General features: G+C 35.6%; 1 protein-coding gene across 1 annotated transcript in view; it reads left to right on the forward strand.

Annotated features, from left to right (window-relative positions):
* The window catches only part of UTRN (utrophin), a 463855-nt gene that overhangs the window by 165772 nt on the left and 278903 nt on the right, over positions 1 to 19180 (forward strand). The window contains exons 28-35 of the mRNA XM_074333962.1: positions 1020 to 1154; positions 2744 to 2893; positions 3828 to 3989; positions 4956 to 5081; positions 5772 to 5945; positions 7629 to 7784; positions 12998 to 13168; positions 17159 to 17338. Coding sequence (XP_074190063.1) covers positions 1020 to 1154; positions 2744 to 2893; positions 3828 to 3989; positions 4956 to 5081; positions 5772 to 5945; positions 7629 to 7784; positions 12998 to 13168; positions 17159 to 17338 — 1254 coding nt within the window. The remainder of the gene's footprint in view (positions 1 to 1019; positions 1155 to 2743; positions 2894 to 3827; positions 3990 to 4955; positions 5082 to 5771; positions 5946 to 7628; positions 7785 to 12997; positions 13169 to 17158; positions 17339 to 19180) is intronic.

Consider the following 19180-nt stretch of genomic DNA (forward strand, 5'->3'; position numbering starts at 1 on the left):
ACATCTTTTCTCTCTCAGTCTTATTCAGGCGTTGACACATTATAGCCTTAGGGTCAAATCTGATTTGTGGTTTCTTTCTGTATGGTCTGTGAGCTAAAAATAGTTTGTATGTTTTTAATTTTTAAAGGGTTGTTAAAAACAAAAACATACCTACAAAATAAAGAAGATTCTGGCAGAGATCAGATGTGGCTTGTAAAACTTAAAATATGAACTATCTGGTCTTTTATAGAAAAATTTGCTGACCTCTGACCTGGTAAGCCTATCCTCACTCGGAGTGCAGGCTACAATGTGGATGGAGGCTCCGTGCTGAACTCTTTTATCAATCGAGTATGAGGAGCCTGTTTTATCAGTCAAATAGGAGAGGCTGTTCCTCCCAAAATTTTGCTCCTAGAAAGTGGGGAGTATAAATTTATACCCCTTCCCCCCCCCCGAAACTCCTCATAGGAATGGGGAATAAGTGATTGCAACCAGTATACTAAGTATAATATAACTCTGTTTTGGGTGAAATGTGGTTCTCTACGTATATAGACACATTCATATGAATTTAGAAAAAAGTCAGAAAGAATATACAGCAAATTGTGGCATCCATTGGCTCTGAGTTGGAATAAGGTAGACCCCAGGGAATTCGAAGTTCCTATATAATTTTAAAAAGCACGTTGCCTTCTCTTTAGAAAACAGACAGCTAATGATTCCCTCCTGGTTCCTTCTACCAGTTAGATAATTTTATTTTTGACAAGTAAGCAGATCCTTCAGATTTGTTTTCCTGTAAAGAGTGAGGCAGCTCATTCCTCGTTGCCCCTCCCCCACCCTGTCCTCCAATTGTTCTACTGTGATTTATTGAAGAATTCGATTTTATTTCCCTTGTTTGACATGCCAAATAAGTGACATAAATCTGCATGTATGAGTATACGCCTATCTAAATGAAATGATTGCTGCTCAGGGAGACTGTGTAGCACTGGAGATGCATGCCTCGATAAACGGCTTCTATTCCAATTTAACTTTTTTCTCGCCTCCTTTAGGAGGTATGGTCTTGCTGGATTGAACTGCTTCACTATTTGGATCTAGAAACCACCTGGCTAAACACTCTGGAAGAGCGGATGAGGAGCGCAGAGGCCTTGCCTGAGAGGGCAGATGCCATCAGCGAAGCCCTGGAGGTGGGAATGTCTTCTTGTTACTGTGAAGACTGATGAATATTAAAACACCTTACACCAGCAAATGCGTGTGCCTCCTCGGGAGTTTTCAGTGTAACTTGCGTTGTCTTCCGTTGCCTGAACTATTTATTCAGTGATGTGTATTTAGATTATCAGTGACCCACTAACTCAGCCTCCTGAGATGGTTGTTTGCTAATTAGTACATTTGAGACATTGTAAAGCACTCTAGTCACTTTCCAGCTTGTTTTTACCAGTCCTTGGATAAAAGCCTGCCTTGTGTTATTGCGTCTTGTTTCTTCATAAAGTTATTTTTGTTCATTAGCTACGGCAATGACCATGTTTACAATGGCTTCTACTCTGTAATCTTCAGACGTGAAAAGTTGGAGGACAGGTTGGGGAGGGCGCAGTTAGAGGCATGGGATCCTCTCAGAGGAGCTTGTCCCTGCCTGCACTTGAGCTTCTTGAGGCCAAGAAATGTACCTGATTTTTCCTTGTTCCCCAGTTACCAGCACAGCGCGTGGTACATGATGACTTAATAACTGTTTCTTAAATGGATTAAAATGTGGACAGCATAGATTTGCTTTTTTTTGTTTTTTAAATAGCAGTAACAGGGTAGATATGCTTTTCAAATTGTAGGTACATGATGTGATAATTAAGGAGAGGACTGAATTGAAGGTCAGACATAAGTCAAATGTGGTACCTAAATTCCAGGAGCCAGATGCTCTGCTGGAGAAATATGTCACTTCTAAAATAGCAGAATGAGAGATTGACAGCATTAAAAAAAAAGTGAATAACTTACTATAAAGATACATATTTTCTTAACATGAGAGTTAAAACATGTGCATTCTAGAAATATGGAAACTGGGGAAAAACATAAAGCAAACTGTAAGATAAATACTTTTAAGCATTTCGATGTGTTTCTTCCTAATCATTGTTATTATTTTTTAACATATACATGTTGGAAGGTAGTACATTATAGTAACTAGATCACAGGCTTTGAAATCATAAGGGCTTTGGAGTCAAGTTGGAATCTTAGCTCTTCTGTTTACTGTGTGTGCATAGGCAAATTAGTTAACCTCTCTGAACTTTAGTTTTCTCATCTGTCATATGGGAATCGTATATAAACCTTGTGGTTAATTATATTTACGTATAGGTAAAGTGTGTATATAAAACAGTTCCCAGTATATCTTATATCGTATATCTTACAGAAAAATGAATACCTATTTTTAGTAATATCATCAATAACGGTTTGAGATAATTTTGCTTGTATGGTATTGTTTTCTGCTTTTAAACTTTGTATTATGCCAGCAAACATTTTCCCATGTAATAATCATTGAAATTATTTTACAGAATTATATTATCATATATTATTCATGAAGATATATTGTCATATATCATCATTCATTCTCAATTTCATACGTTTTTGAATACCATGATGGATATTTTTGTGAATTAATCATTTCTGGTCTTGTTCCTTAGGCAGATGTCTATAAAATGGAATTACTTGTTTAAAAAATGGACCTTTTTAGGATCCTTGATACATACATTTTGCCTTAGTAAATGCATTATTTTTCCCCCCTGTCCCTGTTCAGTCTCTAGAATCTGTTTTGCGACATCCAGCGGATAATCGTACCCAGATTCGTGAACTTGGCCAGACTCTGATTGATGGAGGGATCCTCGATGATATAATCAGTGAGAAACTGGAGGCTTTCAACAGTCGGTATGAAGAACTGAGTCACCTGGTAAGAGCTGGGACAGGCCTGAGTGTTGATTAGGTGTTTGTCATATGGAGCTGTCCTCAAGAACTTTTACCAAGGGGAGAGGTTGATAACCAATATTAACGGGGGTGTTGAGGGCTTTGAAATAACCAGTGGGAGAAGAGTAGACCTAATACTTCTAAGGCAGGCAGAACTTGATGATTCAAAAAAAATCTATCTTTGAGATGGTTTCTACTTATGAACTATTTAGTTTCCTTTAAGGAACATATTGTAGCTGTATTAAGATAATGATTCATATCCTAGTAAATATTAGGGCCATCAGAAGTTGATATAAGTGCCTAATTCTCTTAGGTACCTACCAGCATGTATCCCGACATGTGTGTTCATGTCAGTAAGTAGAGAAAGGAGAGTTTTTTTGTATTGGAGGGTTGGGTGGACATTAGATGCTTTCAAACACATATTAAATAATAGCTGTTGATGCTTAGGTCATGAATAGAATCAAGCTTAATTCAAAAGTGCTGCAAACAGTCATTCAACACATATGCACATCTGTACAACTTATCTTAGACTTTGGAAAATAGAGATTAATAGGTTCACTGTATTGATAGTCATGTTATATTTTGTGTTCTTGTTGATAGGCTTATTGCTGATTCCTAAAAATGCCCTGAACTTACAACAAATTTTATTCTCTACTTAATATGTTAATTAGGAAATCTTTACATTTTTATATATTGTCATTGTGTGTAAGTAAAAATTAGTAGTTCACTGCAAGATACATACGATTCTAGAGGGACTTTTTCACTGTTATCATTGCTCGTTATTATTTATTTGTACTGTAGGCCAAAGTCTTGAACTAGTGCTTCTATTTCTTTTGGTAGGCAGGACATAAGGATTTTCTTACATTCAGCTATTTTGATTTGGCTGAGTGACTAATGATTCAATTTTATCCCCTGTGTAGGCAGAGAGCAAGCAGATTTCCTTGGAAAAGCAACTCCAGGTCCTGCAGGAAACTGATCACACGCTTCAAGTCTTGCAGGAGAGCTTAGGGGAGCTGGACAAGCAGCTCACCACGTACTTGACTGACAGGGTAGATGCCTTCCAAGTCCCACAGGAAGCTCAGGTACTGCCATGGGTGGGAGGTGTTTGAGTCGTAGAAAGAGCATATGTAATTGTCTCCTCACCTGCAAGAGAACCAGCCCCTTCTGCCACCCCAACCCTATAGCCAGTGAGAAAGCTTGACCTTACTAATGGGGCAGCCTGTGGGTTTTGAAGTTCACTTGGTCTTTATGTGAGACCCTGATAAATGGCCATCATTTTTTATTTTTTTTTAATTTTTTTATTTTTTTAAAGATTTTATTGGGGAAGGGGAACAGGACTTTATTGGGGAACAGTGTGTACTTCCAGGCCTGTTTTCCAAGTCAAGTTGTTGTCCTTTCAATCTTAGTTGTGGAGGGTGCTGTTCAGTTTCAAGTTGTTGTCCTTTCAGTCTTAGTTGTGGAGGGCGCAGCTCAGCTCCAGGTCCAGTTGCCGTTTTCTAGTTGCAGGGGGCATAGTCCAGCATCCCTTGCGGGAGTCGAACTGGCAACCTTGTGGTTGAGAGGACATGCTCCAACCAACTGAGCCATCTGGGAGGCAGCTCAACTCAAGATGCCGTGTTCAATCTTAGTTGCAGGGGGCGCTGCCCACCATCCCTTGCGGGACTCGAGGAATTGAACCGGCAACCTTGTGGTTGAGAGCCCACTGGCCCATGTTGGAATCGAACCGGCAGACTTCGGAGTTAGGAGCATGGAGCTCTAACCGCCTGAGCCACCGGAATGGCCACCATTTTTAAATTATGTATCTTTCTTAGTTATACAACTGGGAAAAATCTTTCTTTATAAATAATTGGTGAACATTAGAAATGACAAATGCAGACAGTTTGCCCAGCACTCAATAGTCTTACAATATTGGTGGACCATACTATTAATTATATTGTACTGCAAACTAATTAAAGCTTGTGTAGGGCTCAACATATTCTTATTCATTGTACGTCTATATGGAACTTTAAAAAAAAGGTCATTCTCTCCCCTTTCTAATCTCTTTGTAGAAAATCCAAGCGGAGATCTCAACCCATGAGCTTACTCTAGAGGAGTTGAGAAGAAATACACGTTCTCAGCCTCCATCTTCCCCAGAAGGCAGGACCGCTAGAGGAAGTCACATGGATGTGTTGCAGGTGAAGAGGCAGAGCAGCATCCTTTTACTTTTCAATGTGTTGGGCATAAAAAGAAAGTGAGGCGCAGCTGATTACTTGGATGCCTTTGGTTTTCTGTGTGGCATAAACAGTGGGATGGGAGTGATGTATTGAAGGCACACTGCGTTCCAGTCAGGGCAGCAGAAACAAATTGTTGCATGTGTGGTGAACATTGAATCTGATTTTTATGGTTGAACTGAGAAGAGATAGCGAGCTAGATTTGGAAGTTAGCTTTCTAGAGTCCTTTCCCTCAGTGCAGAGCCCCTGTCAGTTCTGGTGTGGCTGATACGCGGAGCAGGCTGAGTGCATGGGAGGCGCACCACGTAGACTCTTAATGGTGGACGTGACATTGACTTTCACTCTGAGCTTGTCATGAAGAGTACTTTGAGTTCTAGGTTTCTGCCTATATTTTTGCAAACAGGTGAGAAAATTAATGAGGTTTTAATTCCAGCGAGGCCAGCTTAGTTTTTTATTATATTGAAGACAGAGACACTGAGTGCCAAGTAACTCATGACACTGGACTGTTCACTCCGGTAACCAGTGACCTCACTGAGTTCTTTTAAGGAATTTTGTTTTACAGCTTTTTAGCCGTGTGTGTTTTACTAATACCATCTGCTGAGGGAGGTGATTGTCTTGGTGTGAATTGCTTATTCTTTTCATTTCTTCAAACAGAGAAAACTTCGAGAGGTATCTACAAAGTTCCAGCTTTTCCAGAAGCCTGCTAACTTTGAACAGCGCATGCTTGACTGCAAGCGCGTGCTGGATGGTGTAAAAGCAGAACTTCATGTTCTGAACGTGAAGGATGTGGATCCTGAAATCATCCAGACCCACCTGGACAAGTGTATGGTGAGGCCATTGTGTGTTTACTGTGTCCAGTGGGTTTTCCAGCAGCTAATATGGCTTCCGCTAGTGCTTACTTATGTACATGGTTTGTTCAATAATTGTACAGTGTGCTCAGAATAGCAATCAATGATGAAAAAAACGTTAAAAAATAAGAAGTGTAGTTGTTTCCTTGAAGGAGAGATAGGAGCGATAGCTAGGAGAGAGTCAAATCAGCTTTTACAATGTAATGAGATAAGAAAACTAGGATAGACAAGTACAGAACATGATTTAAAAACAAAGGAAACACGTCTTAATCGTAATATGATGTTAGAGAAGGCTTTAGCAGAAAGTGACTAATAAGCTAACTTTTACAGGATAAATTTGAGTTAGCTGGAAGAACCATACTTATAGAACGAATGTTAGGAATATTACATTGTAAAAAATAAAAATCATTCTTAAGGAAAGTAAAATTTTAATTTATAAAGTTTAAGCTTAAAATATGAAAGGAGAAATTATGCTTAGATGTCAGGGATATTATTGCATAAAAAAATCATTCTCTAGGAAAATTAATTTTAAATCAAAGTTTAAACCTAAGATGTGAAAGAAGAAATTATTTAAAAAGCCTCATCACGATTGTAATCTTGACCTTTAAAATTCCATTGCACAGAAATTTAAAAATAGTGTGGCTAAGCAAATACAGTGTTAGAATTAGTGTTTTGCTTGAGAAGAATCATGAAGACGCTGAAGATGACACTTGTTAAGACAAGAAAAGTCTGGGATGAGTTCTTTGCACTTTTCAAAAACTGTAATCTTCACGTGTCTGTTAGACACCAAAAGTTGTTTGATTGCTCAAAAGCTGGAATGGGTGGAAGAATGAACAAACAGGACACATTTTTATAGATTAGTGTGTACGCACACATGCATGCATGTGCTCATGGATATATGGAAGCACTTATCTAGTTACTGAGATATAGAGGTCACAAAGTAAGTATTGTGACCTCATGTAACATAGTCCATTTGTCTGTTGTTATGCGACAGAGCCATGTGATATGTTTCAGGTCAAGATCACTCTGAGTGGAGACAAGAATCTGCACAAAATAAAGCTTTTTGATTGTAGGTAACTAGGATGAATACAACTCTGAATTTTACTTACGTAACTCCGATTTCTTACTGTCATATACGTCTTCGTATATTGAGTTATCATATATTTTTTCATTATAGAAGTAATATGTACTGATTGTGGTAGACTTGGTACTTCAGAGAATTGTAAGAAAAAAATGAATGTCGATACTTCCAAATTCCAGCAGCCAGAAATACAACCAGTGTTGTGTTTTTTGTTTGTTTTTTTTAATAGCATTTAGGATTTTGTAAAATTTAATTTTAAAAGTGATAGATATTCAATTTTTAGTCCTAATATTTTCCTACTTCAGGTAGGAAAAATATTCGTAAACTTTTAAAATACACATCTCGGTTTTTAAAAAAAAATAAATATAATCTCTATTTGTTTATTTTCTTCTCCGATTTTACAAAGTTATTACAACCTTGATTTCGTTTTACTTACCCTTTGAATTGAAATCTGGGGAAGATAAAGCCCTTTGATCTCCATGGTTAGTTCATAGCTGTCGATCAGTATAAGCTGTGTTCTGAAATCATTCCAAGTAGCAGATTTTCACTGCTGTGTAAACTTTGTCTTGCTTTATTTTTCAGAAACTCTACAAAACTTTAAGTGAAGTCAAGCTTGAAGTGGAGACTGTAATCAAAACAGGAAGGCACATTGTCCAGAAGCAGCAAACTGACAACCCCAAGGGGATGGATGAGCAACTGACCTCGCTGAAGATCCTCTACAACGACCTGGGTGCTCAGGTGAGGAAAGCAACATGCTTACATTTCACGGCATTAATCATATATGCTTTTGGTTATTCCAGTAATTCTTGTCATATTTCTTTAAATGTATGTGTTAATATTACAGTTATTACTAGTGGTATTAGAATTTAATATTTAATCCAGATTCATTTCGTATTGTCAATGATGGTGGACATTTCAGAAGGTATGCTAAGGAAACTTCAAAAGTAATGATCCCTGAAAAAAAAAAAATCCATTTAAACTCAAGTTACCGGTCTTTGGCTATTTAAATTGAATAGTCTACTGAGAATGTGAAAACATCAGGACTCGAATAAATATTCCGTGACAGGAAGGTCACGTTAATCTAGCAGGATTGAAAACCCTTTAAAGAAACATCTATACTTGGGACATTTTAGTGACTCCATGGGGGAGTTGTTGGGCCATTTACTGTGACTGACTGACTGGATCCTCTAGGCTGAATGTGTTCTCTCTTTGAACGTCTCTGCCTTGAAACCATGGAAGCACAAAAATGTGTGGAAGTGAAACCTTGGCAATATTGAAAATCTGTGTTAGGTAATATTTTAGATCCTTCTTGGGTTATTAAGTAGTAACTGAGTTTCTACGGGAGCCCAGAGAAAACTAACTGAAATGTGGTTACCACTTTCAAATCAGTATGAATGAACAGTCCATACATTTCCAGGGCCATTTTGACCTTAACTTCTACAAGATTAAGTTGTTGATTTTATATTATTTTGATGCATCGCACCACTGGAACAATATCTCAGAGCTTCTTTTTGGGATTATACAGCTGAAGTTATTTGTGAAATATTATAATTATTCATTGACGGGGCATTTTATGGATGGGAATGGTGTTGCTGGTTTTTACACCAATTCTCTTACTGCGACTATAGTTTTAAGAGTGATATAATTTTCTCATTCAACATAATTTAAACTTTAATGTGTGTCAGGAGTTGTACAGGCAATAGCGATACAGTGGTGAGCAAAAACGAATGATCTCTTTGCCAAATGGGGCACAGGGTAGTGAAAGAAGAAATCATTAATCAAGTAGTCACACAAAGTGATATGAAATTGTCAGTCTGAAGTGCTATGACAGAATGAACATGGTGCTTTAAGTGTGGATGTCATAGGGGGATTCGGCCCAGTCTGGGGTGAGGAAAGCTTCCCTGATGAAGTGGTACACAGAGTGAGATCTGACATCCGAGTAGGGAGAGCCTGGGTAAAACCAGTCTGACGGAATAGCATGTGTATAGCCCTGTGGCAGGAGGCGGATGATGCATTTGTTTGGCAAAAGGAAATGTAGGGAATGTGGTGTTAGACAGATGGGTGAGACCAGACCCCACCAGTGTCTTAGAGTTTGTGGGAAAGATTTTAATCTCTGTTTTAAGAACAATAAGCAGTTATTGCAAGGTTTTAGCAAACAGATAACATGTGTGTTTTAAAAGATCACTCACTATAGTTAGGAGGATGAATTGGAGAGAGGCAGGGATGGATGTGAGAAAACCAATTAGGAAGGCATCATCATGCTCTTAGTGAGAGATGATGGTGGCTGGATTTAGGGTGGAGCAGTGGCGTTGGTGTGAGTGGATTGATTTTAGCTGTATTTAGGAAATGAGTAGGATTTGGTCCATTAGATGGATTAGATGTGGGAGTGCAGGAGAGGGATACATGAAGGATGACTCCTGAGTTTCTGGCTTGATTATGTGGAATATCATGGCGCCATCACTGGGATGGGGCGCTCGAAGGAAAGGCAGTAGCATGGAGGAATAAGCAAGTATTGGCCATCTTGAAATTTTAAGTGCCTTTGAGAGAATTAATTGTATATGTCATGTGCAAGTATTCATGAAGTTATTGAAGTCTGGAGATTATATCTGGGCTGAAGATAGGAATTTTATGAATCATCTGCATATAGGTGGTCAAGTTTTCAGTGATGATGAGATTGCCTAGGTAGAAGATGTAGTGGGAAAAAAAGGGACTGGACTAAGTCTTGAAGAACTACATCATTTAGTAAGAAATTTGAGGAAGATGTGCTTGCAAAAGAAACTCAAGTGTGTATATATATATATATATATATATATATATATATATATATATATAATACTATATTAGCATATAATATCTATTAATATAATGTGCTGGGGGCGCCAAAAAATGTATACACATGACTTGTATTCATCTTTTGATACAGTTTTTTACTTTCTTAAAATGTGTATATATTTTTTGGCACCCTCTGTATATTATAATATATCTCATACATATCTATGTATATATGTCATATTTCCTTTATCATTCATCTGTCAGTGGATACTTAGGTTGTTTCCATACCTTAGCTATTGTGAATAATGCTGCAATGAACATGGGAGTGAAGATATCTCTTCGAGATACTGATTTCATTTCCTTTGGATTGATACCCAGGAGTAGGATTGCTGGATTATATTCTAGTTCTAGTTTTAATTTTTCTGATGAACCTCCATACTGTTTTCCATAATTGTATACTTGAAATCTGCTAAGAGAGTAGATCTTAAATGTTCTCACCACTGAAAAGGTAACGATGTGAGATGATGGCTGTGTTGATTAACTTAATAGTAGTAATCATTTTACGATGTATATGTATATCAAATTATCACATTGTACACCTTAAAAATCACATTGTATATACAAAACTATAGTAAGTATCAAGAAGTGGTAGCACAATAGGAGAGTGCTAGGTCTGGGAAGCCAAGGGAAGAGGGCGTTTTGAGAATGAGTATAGGGAGCTATTTGAGTATTATCAAAAGTTAAATATGGCATCCACTTAAAAATGTCCATTAGATCTGTTGTCATGGGAGTCATTATTGAACTTAGCAAAGATAATTTCTGTGGTGTGATGGGGGTAGAAACCAGAATGGCATGGCATGAATTATGTGTGGGAGGTTAAGAAAATGGTCTTGAGTGTTTGATTGGAAAGGTAGGAGGGAGGAAGGTCTTTAGGGGACTTGGGGCCAAAGAAGGGTGTGTGTGTGTGTGTGTGTGTGTAAGAGAGACTTGAGTATGTTTCATACCTTATGAAAATGATGCTATTAAGAGAGGATGGTTGAATATTCAAGAGGGATAAGAGGTGATGTTTAGGTAAAGATTTACAACTTGATACTGTCCAATTCAACATGCATCTTAAAACATATTGATTAGTCTGAGAAGAATGTAAATTGTTATAAGTTGAACTTTATTCTTCCTGGGAGACACAAATTGATAGCATTACATTTTATGATGATTGTGTATCTGCCTGGCATGTCAAAGTGAGATAAGTTTCATTTGAATACATGCTATCTTTTAATCTAATTCACTTATTTGTCTCTTAAAGTCTGCATTGAGGTGCTATTCGTTTAGAGTCCTGAATTTTAATTAAAGTCTACAGAAAAAAATTTCACTTTGAAGAAAGAAATAAAAATAAAAATAAAAATCATCAATCCTTGAGGTATGAAAGAGTAAAACTGAACCTAGAAGACTAGAAAAAAAGAAATGTAATCCCACATTCCTTATTAAGAAAATTCCGTCTCTGTGTCACTTTATATTATCTCAGAGAACTTGCATCGCATACATGGCTTATCATTCTACTAGAGGTAATGTCATGTCTATACATATGTGCACATGCAAGGAAGAACATGTTTTTATGGATGTATTGTGTGGTGATATCCTTTACAGTGTTATGGCAACCTTAGATTGTGAACGATGGTTTAGTTTGAGAGTGCCGTCATGTAATAGACAGGGTCAGAGCAGGCTCAATGCAGTGGCCGTGCAGCCCTGATCTTGGCCTTAACCTCTTTAAGCTTCACTGTCCTGTTTTGTAAAATAGAAAGGGTAGTGCCTATGACAGAGGCCGTTGTGGGTTTCATTGCGTAACATGTGTACAGTTCCTTAACACAATCTGGGAGCTGTATTAAAAACTTGGTAAATGATAGTTTGGTTCATTTTACTTTCTGTCAACAAAAGTAAGAACAAAATAATAATAAAAGTTTGTGTTACATAATCATGTACTGTATTTTAAATTAAGTGGTTAATTGTAAACCATATGATTGTGAAAATCATACTTTTCCCCCTCAAATTGACGGAATATAATGTGTGTGTGTGTTTAAACAGTCTTTCACTGAGAGGATTCTAAGGCATCTTCTGTTCAAAATGATAAAAGATACTATTTATCGATCCCTTAACTTTGTTATAAGGACTGGGGGTATGCCCTTTATGTATATATTTTTCTCATTTAAAACTCATAACAGGGGCAGCCAGATGGCTCAGTTGGTTAGAGCGCGAACTCTGAACAACAGGGTTGCTAGTTTGATTCCCACATGGGCCAGTGAGCTGCACCCTCCACAACTAGATTGAAAGACAATGAGCTGCTGCTGAGCTTCCAGAAGGGCAGCCAGATGGCTCAGTTGTTTACAGCCAAGGTTGCCAGTTCAATTCCCACATGGGATGGTGGGTTGCGCCCCCTGCAACTAAGATTGAAAATGGCAACTGGACTTGGAGCTGAGCTGCGCCCTCCACAAAATGGGCCCTGGAGAAGCACACTGTTCCCCAATAAAATTAAACAAACAAACAAAAAACTCATAACAGCCCTTTGAAGACTATACCTCTACCAAGGACACTTACAAAGTAAGTGTAGAGCTAAGGTGAAAACCTAAGGTTGCCCAGCACTTGACCACTATGGTATAATGTCCCCTTGCAGAAGTGCAAGAATTGAGTGATTCTACCGTGTTTCCCTGAAAATAAGACCTTGCCGGACAATCAGCTCTAATGCATCTTTTGGAGCAAAAATTAATATAAGACCCGGTCTTATTTTACTATAGTATAAGACCTGGTCTTGATAATACGATATGATATGATATAATATGACATGATATGATATAATATAATACCTGGTCTTATTTTACTATAAGACAGTATAATATAATGTAATATAATATAATATAATACCCGGTCTTATTTTACTATAAGACCCTATCGTAATATAATATAATATAATATACTATAATATACTGGGTCTTATATTAATTTTTGCTCCAGAAGACGCATTAGAGCTGATTGTCCCGCTAGGTCTTATTTTTGGGGAAACACGGTACGTGCTAGAGATAAAGGTCATGTATGTCTTGGGGATTAAATATGAGTTAGTGTGGATCCTAAGTTTATATGCTGATTCATTTCCACTCATGGTCAATTCTCTCTCCCTCCCTTCTTTTTAGGTGACAGAGGGAAAACAGGATTTGGAGAGAGCATCACAGTTGGCCCGGAAAATGAAGAAAGAGGCTGCTTCTCTCTCTGAATGGCTTTCTGCTACTGAAGCTGAATTGATACAGAAATCCGCTTCAGAAGGTTTGCTTGGCGACTTGGATACAGAAATTTCCTGGGCTAAAGTAAGTTGTAGTTCAGATGAACCACCAGTATTATGCCACTGTAACCAGTGGCATTCCGGTCAGGGCCATCTGGGTGGATGTCATTTCTCTCCATTTCATATGAAGTACAGTCTTTCTTGTTTCCATTTTTCCATTTCTCTGTCCTAAGAAAAAAACAATAAGAATATTCTAAAAAAAATCTATGTAAAGAAGCTGTTTTTATCTTGATTCCAAAAGTGTTGAACTCATATGCATCATCAACAGGACCTTCACAGGCTTATGCTTATAATGAAAACATAATTGTCACCTCAAAATTGGTGACATTCTTTGAGTATTCATTCTTCACAAAGTATTGTGTTAAATTTGTTTAATTCTTCTATAATAACTTTTGTACAGTCACTAATCTTTCTATTCCAAACTAATTGATGTCAAGAGCATAGGAACAGAATTTTCAGAAAGGAAAGAATTAATAAAGGATCACAGTTACTTTGAAATCATAGAGATTTCAGCATTGATTTGCCAGTTCTCTTTTGAAATGGACAAAGAATTGAGTGGAATACAAAGTAGTTTTTTTCCTATGCATTCTCATTTCCCACACTTATTTTCTAAAAAGCATGTATACTGATCAGTACAGTGACAGAAATCTTTATAAAAGTCATAGTACCAGTTTTGACATCCTCTCCAGGTGTCGGACTGTGGGAAGTAAAGTGCTATGAGACCTTAGGGTGATATTACTCCTTAATTTGCATCCTCTCTGGAGATAAAAGTTGTATGAAAGTCAAGATATTAGGCACCAGAAAGAATGTCCTCAGTTTAGAAAATAGCTCAGGAAAAGCATGATTATGCCATGGGCTGTGTGAAGTAAAAGGGATGTATTAAGGAAATGAAGAATGTTGGAATTTATGGGTGTATTATGGACGAATGCAAAGGTACCAAACTTTATTTTTGTTAGATGTAACTTTTTTTGAGGAACTATTATCTTCGTACAGTACAATTTGAAAGCCCTTGTTTTCTTTTTAGTAAATGTAAGTCATATACGCTAATGAATGACATTTTCATAGTATAATAAAAAAAGATAGGAGCAAAAATCATCTATCATGAAAGAATACACCCCTATTGTTTCATTCTTTTATGGGCACATATGGACACACACAGGCAACAAACATATATTCATAAAGAATTTTATTGTATCTAGAGTTTCATAACCTTCTTTAAAAAACTTATCTTTAATGTTTCCCTTTACCTACAAGTGTGTTTGTATCACATATTGGAGATAAGCATAGTATGTTGATACATATTTTATTTTTTATTGTCCCATTCCTCCATTCATGTCCATTTAAATTACCAATTTTCACTATAGTAAAAAAATGCTATGAGGAATATACTGTTAGCTAAATCATAGCAGACATTCATAATTATATCCTGAGGATAAATTATTAGTCCTGAAAATATTTGGTCACGGGATAGATCCATTGTAAAGTCTCATTCGTATTGTGAAATTGCCCTTCAGAAATGTACCCAGCAATTGTCAGTGAGAATTCCTTCTTGCTTGTTTTAACCACACCTTTGACAATGATAGGCAAATAATCATGGTTTTGTTATTTAATTAGAACATTTTCCATCAGTTTGTAGACAATTTGTAGTTCTTTCTGAAAAATTGCTTTTATTGTAATACTGACCATTTTCTATCACCAGTTAGGTCTCTTAATTTAGAGCTCTTTACCTGCTACAATTATTAATGCTCAGTATGTTGTCTGTTGTTCCCAAATTGTTTTTTTGCCACTTTAGTTCCTGTTCTGTATATTTTTGAAAATACTGTTATTATATATTTTTAAAGGATAAAATAATCTTTTTCTTCATTATTTCTGCCACTCGTGGAGAAAGGCAAACTCTACTCCAAGGTTGTGTAATTATTTGCTTATGTTTTCCTCTAGCTCTTTTATACTTTCATCTTTTTACCTTTAATGCTTTGATCCTTCTGGAATTTATTTTGTGTATATAATGAGATAAGGCACTACCCTTTTTTCCAAATAGTCAACCAGTTATCTCAGCACTGTTTATTGAGTAGTTATTCTTCCCCACTCATTTGACATGCTAATTTCATTTATACTTTTTGCATGTTGATTTCTTTGTTTTCTGCTTCACTGATTGGATCCTCTGAAATGTTCTTCAGCTGTTTAGCTATGTGGCTATATTATTTATTTTAACATGTATTTAATGGATTCCCTGTCTTTACACTTCTTTTTTTTTTTCTGGATACACTCTTATGAATTTTAAAATTATTGTGCTCTAAAAAAATACTGTTAGAAGTTTTGATTTAAATTTATAGATTTGTTTTGAGGGCAATTTACATCTTTGTTATATTAATTCTTTTTAGTTACATGGTATGTCTCATTCCTGCAGCTCCCCCGCTCAATTCTTTACATAATTTTTTTGGTTCTTTTCTACATAATGTTTTTGTTCTTTTCCTCGTAAACATTATGTATATATGCAAAGAAGTTTATATATACATATTTATTTTATATACTATAAAAGTATGCCTTTTCTCTTTTTTACTAATTGCTTATGGCTGGTACATAGATGATACTTATTTTTGCATATTTAATTTTTATTCATCTTTGTATACACATACATTCAATTAGTTTTTTTCAGTTGATTCTCATTTTTTTTAAAGGTAAAGACTGCAAATAATGATAAGTTTGTCTCTTTTGGAAGTACTCACTCTTAAATTCCTATTTAATCTTATTTCAGATTTGAAATAATAAAGATGATATATACAAATCATGAGTTCACAGCACATTTTATTCACTAGAGTAAATCAAAATAGACATCAGTATGTAACATTATCATCCATTTTTTCAACGTTGTGTTTTCAGATTTAAGAAACATGCATATTTCACATTTTAATGTATTTACACTTAAAAATAATGTAAACTTATTTTCAATGCAAAATTTAAATAACATTTTCATCCTGAGCTTAATGTTTTTATTCCATAATTTAAATATCGTTATTTTCAATATAGTCATTTTCTTTACAATAAAATCTATTAGCATAGATGGTAGGTATACTGCTTCAATACTTGAGAGAAACATTTTAGTGCCTTTATAAATACCAGTAATTGACACGGCCAAGTTAAGTGTTTAAAACCTTTGTTCACTGGTGAATTTGCAATTTTTATGCCTTCCAAAATATAATTTAATGATGTGAGATTAAATATAGACGAGCTCCTTTAAATGATTTGTTTAAATAGGTGCAACAGCAATAGGGTAGATATGCACGTTACTGTTTGATTGAGAGAACTTTGTAGTTTTAATTTTGGAACCCAACATTCTCTCTATAACTCTCTGATTGCAATCCTTGCCAAGTCAGACTTATGAACTTGAGAATCAATTTATCATCATACCATCCAGAGTATTACCTTTGCATATTACGACGATTGTAAGGCCAAAGCTTAGACATGCTAGTTCTATGATTTACTAAGATGAAATGGTTTTGTAGTGCTTATACAACAGATTATATGTTAAGTCATCTAATTACAGGATGTAATCCTTGCAAGTAAATACAGTACACATCCTGTGTCTCCTGTAGTAATCAAGGAGATAACTTCGTTATTAATTTTTTAGCATTGTGAATTCCAGGATAGTTCGGCTTTGCCATCTTGTAGTTCTAGAAAATAAAAATGATTCTTCACATGTAGAGTTATGATGGAGATAATGAGTGTTTGTGTGTGACAAATGGAATTTATACTTAAATTCAGATTTGGTAATGATTTTAGTGTTTTAATACATTCCTTGGTATTTGGATAATTAAATATTTTAATTTGTATTAGTAACTTAAGAACGCTCACATATTAATAAGTTGTGGAGTTTTGTAAACCTTTGGAAATTCTCAGTTATCTAGGGAGTCATAGGCTACTATGAGTGGAAGAAAAGTTTTTAAAAAATTAAGGTTGTAGAAACTTTTATAATGTTCTGAAAGCTCAAGTGGGTCTTGGTATTTTTATTTTCTAGAATATTCTGAAGGATCTGGAAAAGAGAAAAGCTGATTTAAACACCATCACGGAGAGTAGTGCCGCGCTCCAGAACTTGGTAGAAGGCAGTGAGCCTGTGTTAGAAGAGAGGCTCTGTGTTCTGAACGCTGGGTGGAGCCGAGTGCGCACCTGGACGGAGGACTGGTGCAGTACCTTACTGGTGCGTTTTGGGAGCAATTTAATGATCACATCTTCTCTCCTTTAATGATTGAAAAATGAATACAGTTTTGGTTAGAATTCCAAATCCTATTTTCCATGTGTCGCAATATTGTTTTGCTTGTGAATTAATTTCGTGAGACTACATTTTATTTTTTCCTTTGAAAAGATACCAGAGTTCAAAATGTCTCTCTTAAGGACTAAATCATGTGTGATATACATAGCAATATGTACTTTAACATCTTAGTAAATATATCTAATTTTTTACATTTTAGTGATTTACTATTGTATTTCACTTTCACATAATTATAAACTATATGTATAATATTTATAATGCCCTAAGCATGGTATTACTAGTTAAGTGCACAGCCTCTAGTATCCGATGGCCTAAATACAAATTTTAACTATTAGCTGGGAGATATCAGTCAAGTTACTTAAATGCTCTCTAAATCTCAGTTTTCTTCTATGTAAAATGGGCATTATTAGCATTTCTACCTCATACAGTTTTGTGGTGATTATACGACATAAAAAAAATGTAGTGCTCTTACATAACTGTACTTAAAACAACCAATTTTAGATATTATGATGATTATGATCATTGTTAAATATCATATGTTGTTAGTCTTTGGTTATACCACTACACTGTTAATTATTTTATAAAATTTTGACCATTTAATTTTCATAGTGATTTTTGGACCCTTTTATACTGCATTGAATATATGGCAATCTCACCCTTCCCTCCCTTAGAGGGTGTTATCATAAATTATTATTTCTAACTTATCTTAGATATGACTTCTTCCAAATTCGTAGAACTACTGGCTAATGGACAGAGACAGAGAAAAATAAATCATTGTGTGTTTGAGAACTTATTAAGATCGATCAGAATGCATAGGGCATTGAAGTTCCTGGGTTTACACCATGATTTGTCAGATTTCATATCGGGAGTCCATCCATGACTTAATTATCTGCATAAACTTGTATAAATTACTTAATGTCACTAAGCTTTAATTTCCCAATGTATAAAATGCAAGTAAAAGAATATACTGACAGAGTGTTAAATGTTGAATAATGAATGTGAAAATCTTGGCTCATAGAATATATAAAATATTTTATGTGTTCATTTTTGTTATAACTAGATTTCTTCCACGTTTATGGTCCTTACTTCTGTATGCTTCAGTCTGTACATTCCAAATTCTCCTTTCAAATAGTATCTTTCTAGTCCTATTAAACATTTGATTTACCTACATTATTGGGGTAAATAGTCTGTTGCTCATCAGTTCTTCTTACTTGGAATCCAGATCATTGTCTGAACTTTTCTCATGTCGTTTATTAGTTCTCCTTTTATTTTTTCAGCTATTTTCGCATATTATAGATTAATAATTTGTTTCCTTGTCTTTTAAATACTTTTCTTCTAAGATTTTCCCCCCTAGTTTCCTTTATCCTATAAAATAAAGTTCTTAAAAGTTGTTAATTAATAAGGCTCCCCCACACTTTTTTATCTGACCTTAACCTCAGCATTTTTGCCCAGTTTTATTCAGCTTAACTGTTTGATTCTGTATTTAAATTTATTATCTCAATGACATTTTATATCCTACTTTGAGAAATATTACTGAGGTCTGTGCCAGGTGTAATATAAAATGCTGTAATACGGAGGTGAAAAGACACAGGCCCTGCCCTCTAAGCAGTTATAGTTTTTTGAGCAGGGCGAATCTTATTCAATCTATGTTTTAATCATTCGTCTATATTATTACTTCCTTAAATGAGTTTTTAACAGATATGATCAAGTGGGGCAAATGAGATTACTTATAAAAATGAGGAATAAGGAATACAAATAAAATGAAAGTGA

This window comes from Rhinolophus sinicus, linkage group LG05, assembly GCF_036562045.2.
Source record: "Rhinolophus sinicus isolate RSC01 linkage group LG05, ASM3656204v1, whole genome shotgun sequence".
Lineage (NCBI taxonomy): Eukaryota > Metazoa > Chordata > Mammalia > Chiroptera > Rhinolophidae > Rhinolophus > Rhinolophus sinicus.